The 19,677-nt window shown below is 52.8% G+C and overlaps 1 protein-coding gene and 1 pseudogene across 4 annotated transcripts in view; both read right to left on the bottom strand.

The window, feature by feature from the left end:
* Positions 1 to 2,355: 2,355 nt before the first annotated feature.
* Positions 2,356 to 3,800, bottom strand: LOC100550908 (uncharacterized; annotated as a pseudogene).
* NACC2 (NACC family member 2) overlaps positions 3,037 to 19,677 on the bottom strand; it is a 51,962-nt gene continuing 35,321 nt past the window's right edge. For 3 of the 4 annotated variants that reach the window (XM_085239136.1, XM_085239137.1, XM_085239139.1), the window contains exons 2-6: positions 14,675 to 15,601; positions 10,089 to 10,256; positions 8,154 to 8,259; positions 7,836 to 7,933; positions 3,037 to 6,812 (exon numbers count right to left, since the gene is read on the bottom strand). In XM_085239136.1, the coding sequence (XP_085095262.1) occupies positions 6,313 to 6,812; positions 7,836 to 7,933; positions 8,154 to 8,259; positions 10,089 to 10,256; positions 14,675 to 15,539 (1,737 nt within the window). In that variant the 5' untranslated portion in view covers positions 15,540 to 15,601 and the 3' untranslated portion in view covers positions 3,037 to 6,312. Of the gene's footprint in view, positions 6,813 to 7,835; positions 7,934 to 8,153; positions 8,260 to 10,088; positions 10,257 to 14,674; positions 15,602 to 16,837; positions 16,978 to 19,677 lie in introns of those variants that run through there. The other variant, XM_085239138.1, reaches the window with a different exon arrangement.

Genomic DNA, 19,677 nt, shown 5'->3' with positions numbered 1-19,677 from the left:
GCCCCGGGCAGCAGCTCAGGGACGGGGCCACATCCAGCATTTCCCAGTGGTTTCACAGCTGGGCAGGGCGGGAGGGAAATCTCCGCATCCCCAGAAGTAGGCAGGGTGTTCCCAGGGCCGGCTCACCCTGCCGTGCTCCTGCTCGGGGTGGGTGCAGCTGTCAGGTTTGTGTGGTACTTACGTTGTGCTGCAATGCTGATAAATCAGGACTTCTCCTCTGCCAGGTTTATTGCTGCGGGGCTGTGCTCTGCTGGGTGCAGCTCTGCCTCGCTCCTTCTGCGGTGCCAAGGGCAGCAATGGTAACAGCCAACTGTGTGTGCAATGACCAGTGCATTTGCAATAGCCAATGCCATTTGCAATGACCAGTGCCATTTGCAACGACCCAACACTGTTTGCAATGACCAGTGCCATTTGCAATGACCAGTGCCATTTGCAATGACCAATGCTTTTGCAATAGTCAATGCCATTTGCAATGACCAGTGCCATTTGCAACGACCCAACACTGTTTGCAATGACCAGTGCCATTTGCAATGACCACAGTGCCATTTGCAACGACCCAACACTGTTTGCAATGACCAGTGCCATTTGCAATGACCAGTGCCATTTGCAATGACCAATGCTTTTGCAATAGTCAATGCCATTTGCAATGACCAGTGCCATTTGCAACGACCCAACACTGTTTGCAATGACCAGTGCCATTTGCAATGACCAGTGCCATTTGCAATAGTCAATGCCATTTGCAACGACCCAACAATGACCAGTGTTGCTTGCAGTGACCAATAACATTTGTGATGACCGACACTGCTTGCAATGGCCAACGCCACTTGCAATGATCAGTGCCACTTGCACCATCCAATAATCTATGCAACGACCAATGCTGTTGGTGACGGTCAGTGCTGCTTGCAGTGACCAATGCAGCCAATGCAGCGCAGCGCTGAAAAAGACCAGCACTTATCTACAAAGGGCAGCCAAAGCCTGCAATCCAGCGGGGACCTCAGCCACGGAGCAGCTCCCTCTGGGTTTGCTCTGTGCAGGCAGAAGTCAGGGCAGCGGCAGGGAACGGCTGCAGTCCCACCTGCAGGATGTGGGCACTCCGTGTGCCAAAAGGAGCACGGCAGCACCGGGCACAGCAAGCTGCTCCCCTTCCCCGCACGTTTCTCTCTGCACATTCTTGCAGCAACGCCGTTTGCTTGGTTAAATAACTCATCTATCTTTTCGTACTCTCTGCAGATCATAATACACCCACTCTGACAATGCTGCACACCAAAGGCCTAATTTTAGAAATGGTGTTTATAAGTAATCAGTTTGAAGTATTGGAGCGGTCGGATGATGGTTGGCTGTTGGGGCATTTTTCTGAAATACTGACGTTTGCAAGAAAAGCCGCTCGTAAGGAAAATTCTGATGATAACAACTCATTTAGAATAAATCAGTTGGGAATGGTTTATGTAATGCTGTGCTGTGTGCTGTGCTGCCCTCCCAGTGGGTTCTGTGCAGATGTGTGGTCAGTGGGGTTGGGGAAAATAAGGGGGAAATGGGGAGAAGAAAAGGGAAAAAAAACTGGGGAAAAAAGGGCAAAAAGGAGGAAAAAAAGGGGAAAGGGGATAAAAGGGGATAAAAGAGGATAAAAGGGGAAAAAAGGGAAAAAAGAGGAAAAGGGGGAAAGGGGAGGAAAGGGGAGGAAAGGGGGAGAAAGGGGGCAAAAGGGGGGGAAAGGTTGAAAAAGGGTGAAAAATGAAAAAAAGGGAAATAAAGAGGAAAAATGGGAAAAGAGGATAAAGGCAGGAGAGAAGGGATAAAAGAGGAAAAGAAGGAAATAAAAGAAAAAGGAGGGGAAAATAGAAAAAAGGGGGAACAGAAAAAAAAGGGGAGAAAAAGAGGGGGAGAATGGAAATATGGAGAATAATGGGGAACAGGTTGAAAAGGGGGGAAAAAGGGAAATAAAGAGGAAAAAGGAGAAAAAGGTGGAACAAAGGGGGGAAAGGGAAAAAGGGGGGAAAGAGAGAAGAATAGGGGAAAGGGGGGGATAAAGGGGAAGAAAAAAGGAAGAAAAAAGGGGAATAATGGGAAAAGAAGAAAAAAAAGGGAAAAGGGGAAAAGGGGAAAAAGGGGGGAAAGGAGAAAAAGGGGAAAAAAGGAAAATATGGGGAAAAAAAGAAAAAAGGAGGAAGAAGCAAAAGAAGGGGAAAAAAGGGGGGAAAATAGAGGAAAGAAGAGGAAAGAAGAGGAAAGAAGAGGAAAGAAAAGGAAAGAAGAGGCCAGGACGAGGCGGGACGCCCAGCTGTGGCCTCGTGGTCGGTTCTGTTCCCTCCCAGCAGCAGCACTCAGCCCTGGCCGTGGCACAGACGCACGCAGGGCTGCAATCATCATCTCCTTTATTATTCTGTAAATGTGAACTTTACAAAGCCTTGTACAATGAATGTCGCACCGTCCGCGTCTTCCTTTCTCAGAAATGGATTTTCCGTCATCTGAAAACAGCTGTGAGCACAGTTCCAACGGGAGGGGGAGGGGGGGGAAGGGGAAAAGGTGGGGTGGGGGTGTCCTTAACCTTTTATTTCTCATTTTAGTTACCTCTATATGGCATCAGCCGTGGCTACAAAATAACAGTCATAACTACACAGAGTAAAGAGCACATAAATACCAGTGAATAATGCGCGATCAAAGGAAAAATTAAAGAACCCAAACAAAACGAAGCGAGCATCGTCCGTGGCTGAGAGTCGGAGCGCAGCGGTGCTGCGGGGCTCTCCTGCAGCACCACGGGGATAACAGTCGTGGAGTCACAGTACTGCGCACAGCGCCGGGGCCGCTGCCAAACGACGGCACCGCTCAGCCCTTCGCTTCGCCTTCCCCCAAAGCACCCGAAGGGTCAACGCTGCAACGTCCCGACCCGACGCCCTCCGCCCCAAAGGACGGCTCAGAACTTTTGCCCTACGGCGTCGTTTTTCCACCCGGTCCGTTCGTTTCTTTCATTTCGTGTTTGTTTGTTTGTTTGTTTGTTTGTTTATTCCGTCTGCTAAAAATAGTATTGCGAGTTTTGGCTTTTTTTTTTTTTTCTTTTCTTCTTTTAATATATATATATATTTTTATTATTTATTATTTTTTTATTATTATTACTTTTTTTTTTTTTTTTTTTTTAACTTCGACATAAAAACCAACCGTCGTGTGCAAAACGCTTCTATAACAGTGGAAGAAACTCATGGCAGCGCCCGCTCGCTGCACAGAGCTCCGACAGCCCTGGATTTTGGGGCAGCCCCGAGCCCCGGGCTGACAACGTGACACATCTGTACAGCAGGAACACTTTGAAACAGCAGTTGGAGCCCCAGACGGCCGTGAGCTCCCCGTGCTGCATTCAGGATTTACAGCCGGCAGAGGCTCTTGGTTTTCGGTTGGTTAATGGGCCATACACCCTTCTCCGCTCACAGCGAGTTATTTCTGTAAATATAAGCAATCCCAACAAAAGCTTAGCAGGAAAACGACCGGGAAAGGCATCGATCCCTGCTCCGGTGGCTCCGTGTGGCCACCAGCCCATGTGAACCACGCAGCAGGATGGGAATGGCACCCACTGCTGCCGGGACACGGCGGGGAGGAGGAGGGTCCTACAGCCCTCTGCTGCTGGGAGCTGAGAAATGGGGGTGTGGGGGTAAGGAGATATGGGGATGTGGTGATACGGGGATGTGGTGATAGAGGACGTAGGGATGACAGGATATAGGGATGCATGGACATGGGGATGTGGGGGCTGCACGGAGCACGCGCTCTGATTTCTTTAAAGGTGCTTGGTATAACTTTAGATATACAATATACATGTAATATTGCTAATAGTCAAGCATAGGAATAAAGGTGCAGACATACCATAAATACTGATGCTCTGATTTTACACTATCAGACCTAGATGAATGCAGTTTCCTATTCACATTATAAAGCAGCCCCAAATTCTATAATTTAAAATAGTGTCGTAAACAAAGAGGAGGAAGGAGTTGGTTATGATCTGATTCTCTCCATCTGTTTTCCTTGGAAAAAAAAGAAGAAAAAAAAAAAAGAAAAGAAGAAACAAAAAAGATCAAAAAATTCTAAGGCACTCAGGAAAGCCGCATACAATCGATGGACTGCTCTGTTCTCGCGTTACATTCAGTGTTTCAAAGGGGTAACTTGGTTGTGTTTGTCGGAAGAATACAATCATTATCCATATAACATTTTCAAACATATCATTAATCCTCCACACACAGGAAACATTAGTGCAAAATGCTTGCCCTCATCTACCAGATAAGGAGAAACCCAACGCCCTTCACATTTTAGAAGTTTGCCTTCCTAGTAATAAGAAGTAATAAAACGAACCCAAATTAAAGAAGAAGAAGAAGAACAACAACAAAAAAAAAAAAAAGAAGAAGAAAAAAAGAAAAAAAAAGAAAAGAACAATAAAAGGAAAGAAAGAACCCCAAAAATATACAGGAAGTTGTGCTAGGTATAAAAATATATATTTTCACTGTGCAACTCGACTCTCTTCAGATTCTCTGCCCTAAGCCATTCAAGTACTGCTGCTGCTGTCCCTGGGCGCTGTCTGGGAGCGCTTTGCTCGGGGCCCCTCGAGCCAGCAGGGAGCCCACACAGCCCCATCCAAAGGGGTGAGGAGGAGGAGACCCCACAGTGCTCCCCACAGGTGCAGAGCCGGGATGCTCAGCCCCTCACTGGGCGGCCAGCATCGCTGGGGGCACCTCGAAGGGCAGCGGGGGAACCCTGGGCTGTGGGACCCTCAGCTCCATGGGGAGGGTGGGAGGGGAAGCCCAAATCACAGCTGTGCTGGGCTGGGGCAGCACCACGCGTCGGGAGGAGCGGGTGTTGGTGGATGTGGGTAAAGTGCAAATGGGGCCGGGGCAGTGGCAGTCCTGGACCCCCCGTGTCACACCCACTGCCACTGGGGCTGGGGCAGGGGCTGCCCCATGTGCTGTCCAGGCTGGGGGGCAGGGAGGAGCCCAGCATTTCTTGGTCTCAGGGCAAAGAACAGCAGAACGCGCCAAGCGCCGGACAGCTTCGTATCACGGTGCCAAAAAACAGCTTCAAGTATCGAAGAAAACAAAAGACGTGGCCAAAGGCTGGGTCAGCCTCTCACCCCTCCGCTTCCCGAATTTCAACACAGAGACAGAAGGAAACCCTGAGCAAAGCGCTGCCTGGATCCAGGAACCAAAGTGGGAAAGAAAGAAAGAGCCCCAGGAGCCCAAAGCGACCGCCTGTGGTGCACTCGTCCAGAGACCCGGACCTGTCGCAGAACACACCCTAAGTACCTTAACGCAGGCCCTCCCGTCACAGTAAAAATTAAAAATAAAAGCAAAAGCAGCCATCCTCAGCAATGCCAGGGCTGCCCCACGCCCAGCACCGCACGCAGCACCGCGCACCTCCATCCATCCCCAGCACTGAGCCGAGCGCGTCCTGCCGAGCCCAGCCCACCGCAGCTCCATCCCGTGCCCCGGGGACAGCAGCCTGGGGATGGGCAGCGGGCGGTCGGGTGCGAGGGCTTCTTCCCAGCAGGATGAGCCAAAGGCCAAAAAAGGGGTACAAAGCTCTTTAATAAAAAAAGAACAAAAAAGAAAACAGCCTTTGCGCACCCAATCCATTTCAGACATAGGAGCGGGCGCAGGGGCGAGGAGAACCCAGCGCAGCGGAGCAGCTCAGAGCAGGAGGGGGAGAGGAACCAAGCCGGCAGCACCGAGAGGGGCACCGAAAGGAACAACCACGTCCTGCATCCCGCATCACACGTCCTGCATCCTCCTGACCTTCCACCAACAGAAGCACGGAGCGGTTTCCCACACCCCGTGCAGCCCAGCAGCCCGCGCCCCAGCGCTCCATGACGCACAACTCGCTGCCGAGGACAAGGTGAGCGATGGCTGGACTTCTGAGCTGAGGAATGGATGGGTGGTGATGGGGGGTAGGGGGGCATCGAGCATTTCTCCTCCCCTTCTTTAAAAAAAAAAAAAAAAAAAAAGGAAAAAAAAGGAAAAAATAAAAAGAAAAAAAAAAAGGAAAAAAAAAGAAAAAAAAAGCTACAATCGCAAAGACTAACCTCAGGAATATCAAAAAAAGGAGCCCGATAGTTTTCTCTTTTTTTAAGTAGGTCGCCACAGACCTATCGTTTACAGTATAACGAATGCGATTATTTCCTTCATAAATTTTAAATACAAGCAGAATAAAAATCACATTTTTTTCAGGCAACAGTAGCAGTTCAGTAGGTAAGTGGCTTGATCACATTTTTGTTTTGTATTAGTAATGCATGCAAGCAGCTTTAGTATTACAGATCCCTTATAGGTCACAAAACGTTTGCTCTCTCTATAAAGTCCCTCCATAAGTGCCATCCTGTCTTCTCACCGGAGTTTCGGGCCGGCTGGAGGGGCCCGAGCCCTGCTCAAAAGGTTGGGGAGTGCTTTGGGTATCCGATGCCATGGCATCCGTGGCAGCCGCCTCCTGTATGACAGAGCCGGCGCCCTCGGCATCCTCGCTCTGTTCGAAGGACTGGCTGGATCCATTGCTCAGATCGACGCTCACTGTGTTAGTTCTCAATGCTACTATAGTTCCTGAATCGCTCCTCCTTTCTGCATAGATTTGCTGCTCAAAGACCTGAGCAGAGCTGGGCTGGAATTCAGGATCCAGAGGGACGCTGTTTGTGGTGGAGCCCATCACGGTGCGGTACATCTCCATCCCCTCGGGCAGCATGGATTTGATCTTCGGGAGCCAACGCTTGCGGACCCGGCGGGCGTTGGTGCACATATCAGCTGCTATGACATTCATCTCGCTTTCCTTAAAGCTTGGGGCAAAATTCTGACAATACACTGCAAAGACAGGGATACACAGCGCTGAGGGAGGGCGAGCAGCAGCGCCAGGCCCCAGTGCAGGGCTCACTGCAGCCCAGCGCTTGGATGGGCGTCAGAGCTCCCTGCCACGCTGAGAACAGCACTCCTCAGCCTGAGGGACGGGCAGATGGGGGGCATGGAGGGGCCTGGAGGAGGCGGCTGGAGAGGGACCGAGCCCTGGGATAGTGGGCTCCCAACCAGCAGGCCCAGCCGCCAGCTGGGGAGGCACCCACCAATGGATCCACCAACAGCTCTGATGTTACAGAGCAAAACCTGCAATGAGTAATGACCAACTATAGCTCGTGTACTGGATATTTCCCCGTGAAACGCCTGAAAAATCATCCGGTGCCCTGATACACAACAGCAAATCTCAGCTGGGGCGCTGCCAGCCTGGCCAGAGCTGTGGGAGCACTGCACCCAGGCAGCAGCCCCTGCAGTGCTTCTGAACATTCGCCGCTCCATTCCTCTCTGCAGAGCTCAGTGTGATATTTACAGTCAGTAAATACGCCACGCGGACTCCAGCGGGGTGACAGAACCCTTCCTCTCCACCATACACCAAGAGCAGGTGGGATGGGCTGCACGGTGCCAAAGGCAGCTCCCTACTGAGGGTCAGCAGCCGAACCCCCCGGGCCCTGGCCTCAGACAGCCCAGGGCATGAAAGCCAGGGCAGCCAGACCCAGTCCAGCAGTATCCAGCACTGAGTGCTGCCAAAAGCCATCATTTTGATTTCCTTCTTAGAGCACCCCATAATTAACTGCGAAATTGACGTTTTAAAACACAGCGAAACAGTCAAGTAGCGATGACGCTTCCTATTAAGATGCTGCCAAACAAAAAATTAAATTCAGACCAAAAAACTGACATTATAAAATCAATTTCCCTGCCACCTAATTTCGCCATAACGTTTCCCCCTATAGCGCAACAGAGACGGCCTTCCCTGCTCAGGTTCTGGCTTTGCTCTCGGCATGCAGTTCCACCCCAGCAGCAGCAAACCCCTCTCCTTACGTTTCACGGCGTTCAGGACTCTGCTGTCCAGAGGTTTCCTGCTGGGGTCGCTCGTGGAGGAGCGGATTCCGGTTCCGCAGCTGTTGGCAAGGGTGTTCCTGCAGGAGAGGCAAAGCAACACCCTCACACCGGGCACCCACGGCCCATTGGGGCACCGAGATCGGAGGTTTTAAGGCAAGGAACTGGAAATTGTTCAGGCATTGCTGGGAAATGGCACAGAAGCGTGGCAGATCCAGAGGGTGACACATTCACACATCATCTGCTGGCACGCTCAGAACACCAGCAAATACTTTGGGTCCCTTGGGGAGCAGGACGTACCGATCGAAGAACGTGGCCAGGAGACGCCTCAGGAGGACTTTGTGTTTGACACCAGCACATAAGTGGCAATTCATCAGCTGCCCCCGCGTGATGTAAACACCTGAGCCTGGAAGAGAGGGAGAACTGGGGGTGAGGATGGGCTGTGCTGTGCTGCAGGGCAGGGCGAGAGCCCGGCAATGGGCGGTCTGTGCAGGATGGTCTGCAGGAGCCAAACAAGAGCATTTGATTTTTCCACCCTGCAAAGACACACAGAACACGTGGTACTGTATATACAAGCGGACTGTTTGTTCTCTCTGAAGGAAGAAAAGCCCAAAGTGATTGGCTTTGTCTTTTCTCGAGTGAAAGAGAGGAGAACATAACTAAAATGAGAGCAAAATCCCCATCTAGCACAGAAATAAAGACACCCTTTGCTCTCAACATATACAAACACCTACTGGAGAAACAGAATCTCTCCTAGATTTGCAGAACAGTGCCCAGAGCCCAGATTTCACGGACAAAAGCAGCTGGAAATGTGTGAGTGCTGCTCTGGATGTCACAGCAGCTCCGCACACTGCGTCCGCCCATCGGATTTACTGCCACCATCGCAAGGCCAGCTTAAGGCTGTGCAGACAGAGCTGCTGAAGTTTGCAGAATCCACAGTGGCAGGAAAGCCTGAGACAAAGGGAAAAGCTCGGGGGGGTTCCCAGAGGCTCCTGCTGAAGGATGCACGAGGGGCAGCAATCAATGGGCTGCAGAGCGATGGCACGGGATGAAGCAGCAGAGGGAATGCTGAGTGCTGCCATGGGCAGCTCCACTTCGGCAGAGGGAAAACAGCCCAGGCAGCTGCTGCTGGGTACAGACGTTCATCTCTTTTTCCAGCTGGAAAAACGTAAATGAAGCTGAGGTGCCCCCAGCTTGCAGCGTGCACCGTGGAAATGACCCGCACCGCTTTGTGCTTGTAAGAAGTCTCACTCAAAATGTAAATGGACACAAAATGAATATTCCTGATCCCACGTAACCACGGCTCCTGTCTGCCAGCACAGACCTGCCCAGTGCTACCAGCCCCTCTGCAAAGCACAGCCACAATCCTGCTCCGACCGGAGACAATCGGGCACAGATGAAGGGGAGCAGAGTGGCACTGCCACGTCCTTCGGCAGGGCACTGCATGGGTGCCACTTCACCCAAATGCAGTGACCTGGTGGGGGGAAGCAGCTCGTGCTGTGTCATGGGGCACTGCAGCATGGAGGAAAGAGCAGCAGCCCACGGCTCGTGGGGCTGGAATCAGGTCTGGGCACTGCAGCCATACAGAGGTCTCTGCAATACAGACCCACGGCAGCAGCTCAAGGGCTCCGTCCTGCACCCAGCAGAGCCATAACCCAGCACGGGGGGGCAGCCAGGTCCCCACTGACTGCACGTTTCCCACCACTCTGAAAGTAAGGATGGGGGAAAGGTCCAAGCAAATCCCATCCCTTCTCTTCCTCCCAACCAGGCAGCTTGAAACACCCCCAATTTTTAGATGGGTTTTTCAAAGCTTGCTCACCGGCACCAATTTCACTTCCGTTGCTTTGTAAATCTTTTAGTCTGATGAATTATTATTATTTTTTTATTGAAAAAAAAAAAAAAAAGATCAGTGCATCTAAATCAAAATACAATTGCCATGCAGCCCACACCAATCAGGAAGAACACAAGCTGCAGAATTCAATTAAAATGCTAAATTAATTCAATTGAATAAATCCTGTTAATGACACATTTTTCTATCAGCAAATTAAAGGAAACTCAGAACTTTTTTTTCCTTCTTTTTTTTTTTAAAAGATGATTGGTGATGAATAATCCAGAAAGACAAAGCAAGGGCACGCGCGGCTCCTGCAGCGGCACAAGGGGAAGAAGACGTTTCAGGCAGGACAGTAGCAGAGGTTTCCAGCAGTTCCCAAACCTGGAGGTGCTGCCCCTCATTACCTGCGACGAGCTCCAGCTTCTCCCCAGGGTCCCCCTCGGAGTAGAGCTTCGGGTGGCAGCGGTACCCGATCTGGCTGATGAGACTGGCTGGGAGGGCAACCAGATCCCGGCGGATGAGGACGCAGGAGCGGTTCTCCAGCGGGATCTGCTCCGGCTTTTCTTGTGCGACTTAAAAATTAAAAGGGAAGAAGATTAACGCGGTGCACGGGGGAGGCGCGGTGTCACCAGGAGGGTGCATTGCAGCTTCTCCAGGAAGGGCCTGGAGGAAAGCGGTGCAGCCTGCAGAGGGGCTTGGTGCCACAGAGGGCTCCTGCAGCCAGCGATGCCCTGCCTGCCTCCAGCTGAGTCCCTGGTGCGGGCAGGCAGCTCTCCACCCCTGCCCCACACCTGCAAATGGGGTGTGCATGCGGAGATGGCTACCCCAGGCATCATGGGGTGAGCTGCAACCCAACGGTGGGCTCCAAAACGGGCAACAGATCACCCAAATTCCATAATACCTCCTTTGGTACCTTAACTGCTTCTCCTGCTGAAGCCACATTTCCCCTCTCCACATACAACAGCCCCATCTGCAGACCCATTTGGAGGGCAATGGCACACCAAGCAGCCCTGAAGTGCACGGGGCCGACCCGTTGCACCATCCCAGCAACAGCACTTTGCTGCATGATTTGGGACCGCATTTCTGCTTCCAGGCTTGCACCTTTCTCCATCATGGCAGAGCTGTGCTCAGCGTGCAGACAGGAACGGAAGGGGCTGCCACAATTCTGCCGCACCCCAAAAATAATGGGCAGCACACAGCTGGCCGAACACAGCACAAACACACCCTAAGCCAACATTCACCCACAGCTTTCTGTGCTCCCACACAGCCCTGAAGCAGCAGCTGGCAGCAGGGGTGTGGCACAGAGCTCACTGTGCTACCTGTGTGTGATGGGCTTTGTAGACCCCAGCCACCCCTTAGCAATGCTCTGCACATGCCGTGTCCCCCTGCAGCAGTGCCTGGCCACGTCTTTGTGCAAGCAGTGCAGCAGCCAGCTCCTGCAGCAGGTGGGACAGACACCCTTCTATCACCGCTCACACACTAATTTCCCATTGAAATACAAATCTGGGATCATCCACTAATATGCTTCGGTCACATCTGTCTTGCTGTCTACCAGCTCCTCCTTACACATGGGCACAACTCATTTTTGGGATCAGCCTCGATCCAACACGAGCACAAACTCGGTGCCACCAACAAGCCCTGGGAGGTTCAGGACTGCTCCCAGCAGACGGCCGGCACGGCACAGAACAGTTATGTAAAGATGCAGAGCACAAGGGACACTTTGCTCCCATGTTCTCAAAGAAAGCAACTCTGTTTGGCCACTGTGCTCGGAAGAACAGGACAGTATTCGCTGCTAATTAATGTGGATCTTCAGAGGGCAGCAGCTCCTTCCAACACGAACAATGCTGTGCATTGTTTGGAGCAGCTCTGCCTGGACCGAGCCCACCCCGACCAGGGGAGCAGGAAGCACTGCAGAGGAAGCAGAGAGAGCTGCACGCCAGGCACGGATTTCATTTTGCATCTGCAACTTGTGAGGATGCAGCAGACAGCACTGCAGTGGGAAGCGCCCGGGTGCAGAGCTGCAATGGGAAGCCACAAGTCACGAGCCCACGGCTACAAAATCACCTCCATCTGCTCTGTGCCAACGCACGGATCATTTTCACCTTCTCTCCTGAGAAGTTTCTCTCCAAACAGCTTTAGCCCATTAGCTTCCATCCTGCAGGCCATGGGCTCACCCCACCGCAGCATCCCCTGGCACAGCACAGCCCTGCCTGTGCTGGTTTACATTGCACAAACGGGACATGTATAACAACGTGCTGGAATGCAGAGATTTGATTTGTGACCTATTTATACAGAGAGGTAATCTGGAATTAGTATAGGAAAAATATTACCGCTTTATAAATACCCCTATCTTGCCTCGCTGCAGACCTCAGCCAGGAGTGAAACATCTGCCAGCCTAAAATTAAACATCTGTGCTTTACGGGAGGGAAACCGCCATGAGTTTAATGCCTAAAAAGGGCAGCGGTGCCTGACCCAGGGCACGGGGTGAGTGCACACAGCTCCCGTGGAAAACCAGGAGGAACTAATGCTGCCCTGCAGTCCTTACAGGCGTCCCGACCCCTCGCAGGTGACATCCTCCTGCCCAGCCCCACTGCTCGCACTGCTCCTGCTGGCTGCGGATGGCAGCAGGTCAGGGCTGCTCACTGCAGATCCTGGGCTGCTCTGTGCCCTCCTTCCTCACTGTCAGGAATCAGAGGCCAGGAGAGAAAACTATTCTCTCAGCTAATTACCACAACTCTTCCATAATGGCTATTTTAGATGAATTTTTAATGACAGGCGCTCCTGTCAGTGTGGGATTTCATAACTTCCAAGCCCAGCCTTTTGCCATCCTAGAGCTCTGCTGCATCCAGATTTCCCCCCCACCCCCCCCCCCAAAAAAAAAGCAGTGACAGGCAGAGGGGTCGGAGCCTCACCTCGCACAACCCCACTGCTTCCCATCAGCATCAGCGTGCTGCAGGTGCAAGCAGTGAGCTGGGAGCAGCGCGCAGAGCAGCGCATCTGCACGTCCTGCTGCAGCCCACTTCAGAGCGGGCCCACGGCGCTGTAATTAGGGATAAAAATACTTTGGCTTTTGTTTAACATCTCCTCGAGTTGAGCGTTTCTCCGATCAGATGTTAGGAACCTCATTGAGCCTCAGCAGCTCCGCATCCGGAGCAATGGGTGGAATCGGGCACTTTGCTGCGGCGCTGCCACCGCGGAGCTCCAGGTGTGCACCCGTCCTCCTGCTCCTCTGCAGCTCCTTCCCCGCATCCCAGGGATTTTCCTCAGGTTCACGCTGCAGATTCCCAGCACTAAACAAGGCTGCGTCCCGCTCCTCTCCTCCCAGCAAAGCCCTTTGCCAAGGTCACAGTGCACATCTCACAGCCCAGCTGCGGGGATCGCTTCCGAACCCCGAATAGGGCTGGATGTGAGCAAACAAGCACGAATTCGGGGCTCAGTGCTAAGCTCTGGGCAACGCTGCCGTCAGGGCCAACCCAGCACTGCAGGGTGGGGGCAAAGCGTAGAAATAGGGGGAGGAAAAAAAAGAAATGCCTGAAATCCGGGGCTCGATGTGCCGCGCTCTCCTTCGCTTTGTTTTTGTTTTTCCAAACGGGGCTCCTGGAAACCCTGGCAATCTGTCTGAAGCGGCTGCCCCCTCCCCCCAACCTTTGTGAGGCTGCAGGAGCTCCATGCCAGCAGTGGGATTAGCCGGCTCGCTCTCTTCCATCTTACAGTTTTATTATTCTGCACCTTTTGAGGGTACGGTTTATCCTGAGTAATTAAAACACAGTTAGCTCTACAAGTTCCGACTATAATGGAATAGCTTAGGTTTTATTTTTTTTTTAATCTCTTTTTTTGTGTGCCCCGTTTTCCAGGAAGCCCGATACCAGAGCTGGCTTCATTAAGACAGGAAACTCCCTCGAAACGTGCGGCTGCGGAAGAGAGATTTTAGCAGAAATTGAGGGCAGCGCAGCCCTGCATGGGGCACAGCTCCATCCTAAGAGCCACCCCAGAAAGCAGCACAGCCTCCCTCCACCGTGACGTCCCGCTGCACACACACCAAAAGGCTCAGGGATGCCCAGGGATGCTCCCAGGCCTCGGAGCATCGCTCAGAGCTGCTTGGCACAGGATTCACCCTGCCCCAGGCTCCCGGCAGCCTGCAGGATGGGTTTTGTTCTGCTGCTCTCTATGCACTGGCCCCATGACGGCGAAAGGCAAACACGGCACACAAGGCTATAATCCCATTTCTCTGAAGAATAATGCTCCGAGCGCTCAGCGCTGAGGACAAGCCCATATTACTCGCTGCATGCTCCACAGTGAGAAAACACAAAACAAAATAAAAACAAACCCGGCGTGGAGGAAAGCAGCCTGAATTCGGCTCAGCTTGAGGGCAGGCTGCTGGCACAGCCCTGTGCATGCACAGAGCCTGTCCCCGACCCCTGGCGCTGCGGTGGGGACACAGCAGAGAGGTTTAGAGGGTCCTTCACTAGGCAAATATTTCTGACAGTGGAACAGCATCACTACTGTGAGGAGTCATGGATGTGGTTGCTTCCATACAGCAATAAAATGGTGTCAGTGGGACTCAAAGTGCTTTTCCCTGCTTGACTCCAGTGCACCAGGCAGGCCTGGCAGAGGAGTGGCTGTTAGTGCAGGTAGTTGGATAGCAGTCCTCCTGCGCTCCTTCCCACAGCTGTTCCCATCCAACATCTCTGGGCATGATTTACGTGATGACGTTTGGAGGAAGGGACACAAGCATGTTGCACCGCGTGTTTCAAAAGGCTGGGATGAGGGGAAGGCGCCTCACACAGCCCAGAAGGTGACCCACGGCACCGGAGGACACGTGACACACTTGGAGGTGGCCACTGCCTTCGGGATGTCCCAGCGCCAGGCTGTCTGCAAACCAGCAAAGCCACAGAGCCACCAGCTCCCCAACCAGCCCCAACCCAGTGCAGAAGGACCGAGCAAAACCTCGCGGAGAGCGGAAAACCAAAGGACAGAGCGCGCTCCTTACCAGAATAGCCTCCCGAGGACTTGATGTACATCTGCCCGTACTGCTCCTCCACCATGGTGTCGTACGCCTCGTCGTCCTCCTCATCCTCCTCGTTGTGGTAGGACGTGGGGCTGTCGGTGGTGGGGATGCTGCTGGCGCCGGGGCTGGTGCGTTCCCCCTGCGAGTACTGCACCTGCTGCACGGTGGGCAGGAGGGAGGCCAGGTTGGGCACCCCATAGTAGGAGACACGCGACAGCTTCAGCGGGCCGGCAGCAGGGCCCGCTCCTGCAGGGCCATCACGTGCGCCCGGCTCCAGGGGCCGCTTGGCGGGCAGGCCCGGCACGGCGGCCGGCGGCAGCTCCAGGCTCTCGTGCTTGACCCGGGTGAGGAGCGGGATGGGCATGGAGGGGGACATGACGTAGGGCGCAGAGGCTGACTGCAGCTGGTTGCAGGGGCTCTGCGGCTCTGAGGAGGGGTCTTCGATCATGGCGGTCTGAGAGTCACAGTGGGGCGAGCTCACCTTGAACATCAAGTCTGTCCCCTTCTCCACGATGTGCTGGATCTGCAGGAAGCCCGCCGTGTACATCACCACCAGCTGCTCGCTGGCCGCCATGGTGAGCTTGCCAGTGTAGCAAAAGGAGAGGATCTGCTGGAAGCAAGCAGGGGGCACCGTCCCCGGCAGCTCAAAGGCATTTTTGCTGTTCCCGCTGAACAAGTCTCGGAAGTAGAGGCTGCTGGCAGCCAGCACGGCACGGTGTGCCTTGAAGGCCTGGCCCTTCACCACGATGGAGACATCGCAGTACAGCCCCAGCAGGCGCTGCTCGTTCAGGCAGCCCAGCACGGTGTTCCCAAAGTTGGGAATCTCTATGTGCAACATCTGCGACATGGCTCAGGATCCGCCGGAGCTCCTCAGGCATTCAATGCAGGGGTATCCAAAGTAGGGCACATCTGAAAAAGGGAGAAGGCAGGGAGAGAGGAACAGTGTTTTCAGACAGCTCGGAGGCACACGATAACACCGAAGGCTCCAAGCCGTGGTTGGAGCCAAGGCAGCAAAACAGTTCCTTATAAAATCGCTTATCAACGCTCTTAAACAACGCTCATGGAGGATAGCGAGGGATGTTCCAAAACTCAAACATTTCCTTAAAGTTGCGGTCTGTTTAAATAAACCCCACTGATTTATTCCCCCGGGGGTTTACTTTATACAGCAAAATGTGACCCATAATGGGAGAAGAGAGCACAGCAAAGCGCACAGAGAGCAGACAGACCTTGGGCAGCGTTATATAAGGAGCACCACCACCACCGGCGGCTACACTGAAACTATAGAAAAGACATTTAGAAAGCAAAGTGCCATTTTGCCCGAGATAAAGGCAGGATTCCGTCAGTGCTCCCATCTCAAAGCACTTTCTAAAGCAACCTTCACTTCTGCACCAGAAAGAGGAAGCATTTCAACAGTTAAACCCTTTCTCAACAGAATGAGCCCCGAACAAAACACCGCTTATCTCACACACTGCGGCACGCTGGGTGCTGCCGGGGCGCAGACCCCACAGCACAGCCCAGGGTGGGGGTCCCGGCCCGGCCAGACCAGGGCAGCCCCCCCCTGCAGTACCTCGGGGCTGCTCACATCCTCAATAAACGTGATGGGAGCGTGGAGCCGGCGCGCAAAGCTGAGGTGCTCAGCATCAGTGCCTCCTGTGCACCACAACTCCGGCAAAGCAAAGCACTGCGCATTCAGCAGCTCACAGCCAGAGCCCAGGACCCCCCCGCCCCCCCAGGGTTCCATGCAGCAGTCCGGCAGATAAAAAACCACTGAAAATCCCAATTGCCATCAGTGCTGTTGAGTACAGACTGTGGTTAAGGAGGACTGAAAGCTCCGGAGAACATCACTTTAAAAAACAACAAAAAATCAACAAAAAAAACCAACAAACTGAAGTTAATCTGAGAAAGACTGAAAAAAAAAAAAAAAAAAATCTGCTCCGAAAAGAAAATAACCCACAAAGAGCTGCTCTGTTCCCAGTGCTGGGGAAAAAAAAAAAGAAAAAAAACCAACAAAAGTCCTACCCGCAAGGCCACGGGGTAACAGGAAGAAAAGGGAACGCTCGGAGCCAATTTCATTCTATCTGCACGGTTCAATAAAACCCTTCCGAGCGAGGAAGTTGGCGGCCCCCCCGCCAGCAGGGCACGTACCTTCCAGCCGTGTCCGGGGGTCCCCTGCCCTCCTCTCACCCCACACTGCGGGGACGCCGAGCGCTCGGGGGAGGAAAGCAGCGCGGAGCCCTTCGCTTCTATCTGCTGGAGCTCAAGCTCTTACCAAGTCAAATCTCCACGGCAGTGCATAGCATCTAAATGAATAGGCCGGATGCAGATTAACATTCAGGCTGCTCTCTGCGATGAATAGAGCCCTTTGATTAGGGACCTGAAGTAAATGCCAGTTTCAAACCGAAGCTTTAAAAACAGAGAAATATCAGTGCCAGAGGAATGCTCTCAGTGTTGGTACAAGACAGACTTTTGATGAGTCACTGCAATGCAAACAAAGATGGCAGAAATACTGTACTGTATGCTGATGAAATGCTTAGTGGTGCCACGGCAACTGAGACAGGTTTTAAATTTATAGTGCAGTTTTGCATATGAATTACGCTGTAAACTGCCTCCCCTGCCATCTAGTACATCCAGAGTGTCAAAGCATTTAAACTATTCCAAACAGTCTGCAGCGCTGGCACTGCTGCTGGTGACTCCTCGAGCTGAGGAAGGGGCGGTGAGCCCAGCATCCCACAGCCAGCATTCCCACATTGAGCCCCACACTGAGCCCAGCATCCCCACACTGAGATCCACACTGATCCCCAGCATCCTGCATCCCTATATCCTGTGCCCCAGCATCCCCACACTGAGCCCAGCATCCCCACACTGAGACCCACACTGATCCCCAGCATCCTACATCCCTATATCCTGTACCCCAGCATCTCCACACTGAGCCCAGCATCCCCACACTGAGACCCACACTGATCCCCAGCATCCTGCATCCCTATATCCTGTACCCCAGCATCCCCACACTGAGCCCAGCATCCCCACACTGAGACCCACACTGATCCCCAGCATCCTGCATCCCTATATCCTGTACCCCAGCATCTCCACGCTGAGCCCAGCATCTCGCAGCCAGCATCCCCACACCCAGCCTCACACTGAGCCACAGCAACCTGCACCCCAGCAACCCCACACCGATCCCCAGCACCCCATCATCCCCACACTGAGCCCCCAGCATCCCACACCCCACTATCTCCACTCTGAGCCCCAGCACCCCATACCCCAGCATCCCTACACCGAGTCCCAGCATCCTGCAGCCCAATACCCCACAAAGCAGCACCCCGAGCCCATTATCCCACACCGAGTCCCAGCAGCTCTGCACCCCACACCACCCCAGTGCCACCATCCCAAAGGGACACGCAGGAGTGCCCAGGTCAGTGTGAAATAAAGGTGCTCTGTGGGCAGCCACAGGCATGATCCACCTCCCTCCCACCCCCCTCCCATAACATACAAGAAAGCCTTTCAAATGCAGGAAAAATGTTTACCCCTTGGGGAAAGCTTCTTTCAGTCTGTGGCTGAATCCACTAAAAGCAAATCCATTTGCTTAAGTAATGAAATCCTAGTCACATTGTCTCCTGGATTCAGATTTTAAATTACCTTCGCGTTTATTGAGCATGTTTGGTGCTATTTTCTGGGAAAGAGGGTGGGGCCTTACTTTGCTTACTTATCTCTCTACCCAGAGCGTTTTTATTTCGATTACTGCTCTAGGATTTGTTTCCATGGCCCTGCTCAGATGGTCGCAGGCAGGGAAAAATTAGGAGATTAAAGGCCATGGCACTCTTAGAGAAGGATGGGATGGGGAGAATGGACACGAGCTGCAGAGCTCCCGCTCAACCCCTCCCCATTTTTGCACACATGACTCCACATCTCCTGCCCTGGTGCCTGTTTGGTGCATTAAGTTCTGCCCCAGCGACTGCATGGGGCGTTAAGTTCTACTCTGTAGAATGGCAGGGAGCTGCTGCTGTGCACCCAGCTGTCCTCACTGCTCACTGCACACAGAGCTGTGGGTACCAGTGTGCCCTCAGCACCAGGAGCCACCGATGGGGTTCCCATGTGCCACAAAGCGGGGCCAGAACTGGTAGAATAGACAGGAATTGTTCATATTGCTTAGAATTTGCTCTACAAACAACCACGTCTCAAAAAGTCACCAAAACCGAGCCGGTTTCTGGATATGCTACCCAGGAATGCAGGCGAATCCCAGTGAGCTTCTGAAAGCCCAAATGACTCCGAGAGGAGCCCAGGGCTGTAGTTTTGTTTCCTCCTCTTTTCCATCACCTCCCTTTGGCAGGGCTATTGGTAGCCAAATAAAATAGGGCCAAGGCAGTCCTAAAGCCAAGCAGAACCTGTTCCCCACCAGACCTCCCATCCCTACAGCCAACAGCCACAAGTCAGCACCGAGACCAGGCGGCGGATGCAACACAAGTGATAACGTCTAACTTCAAAAACTCCTTTTTTTTTTCCTCCTTTTTTGGGGGCAAAACAGCACCAAACCGACTGGGAACATCACTCCCACCAAACAACAAGCCAACACGAAACCTTGGGCAAAACCCAATTCAATCCAAACACCCCCTAGGTGTTTATATGCAAGGTATACAACAATCAAAGCAAGACATCGCTTTGTTTTCCAATGGAAGCCTCTTATCTGAGCTCTGATACAGGCCACGAGAAACGGTACATCTCTGCATGGTCCCGTGAAGTCACAGCCTTTGTCACAAGGAGCTCATCAACATTTCAGCTGCTGTACGGTGCAGCGCTGTGAGCTCTCAGGTTCTGTGCAGGATCGCTTGGTCCTGAAGAATTTCTCTTCTCTAAGGCCCAAGAGGTCGGGGTGAACCAATGGCAAAGAGAAAGGCATCGATCCGGAATATGATGCCAGCATCAGAGCTCCCATAGGAGTAATCAGAAATAATTAGATAATTCATTTAAATCGTCTTTTCCTTAGCCAG

Source organism: Meleagris gallopavo, chromosome 19 (assembly GCF_905368555.1).
Source record: "Meleagris gallopavo chromosome 19, MGAL_WU_HG_1.1, whole genome shotgun sequence".
Lineage (NCBI taxonomy): Eukaryota > Metazoa > Chordata > Aves > Galliformes > Phasianidae > Meleagris > Meleagris gallopavo.
Note: the sequence above shows the minus strand (reverse complement) of the source record. Positions and strands in the feature narration are given on the sequence as shown.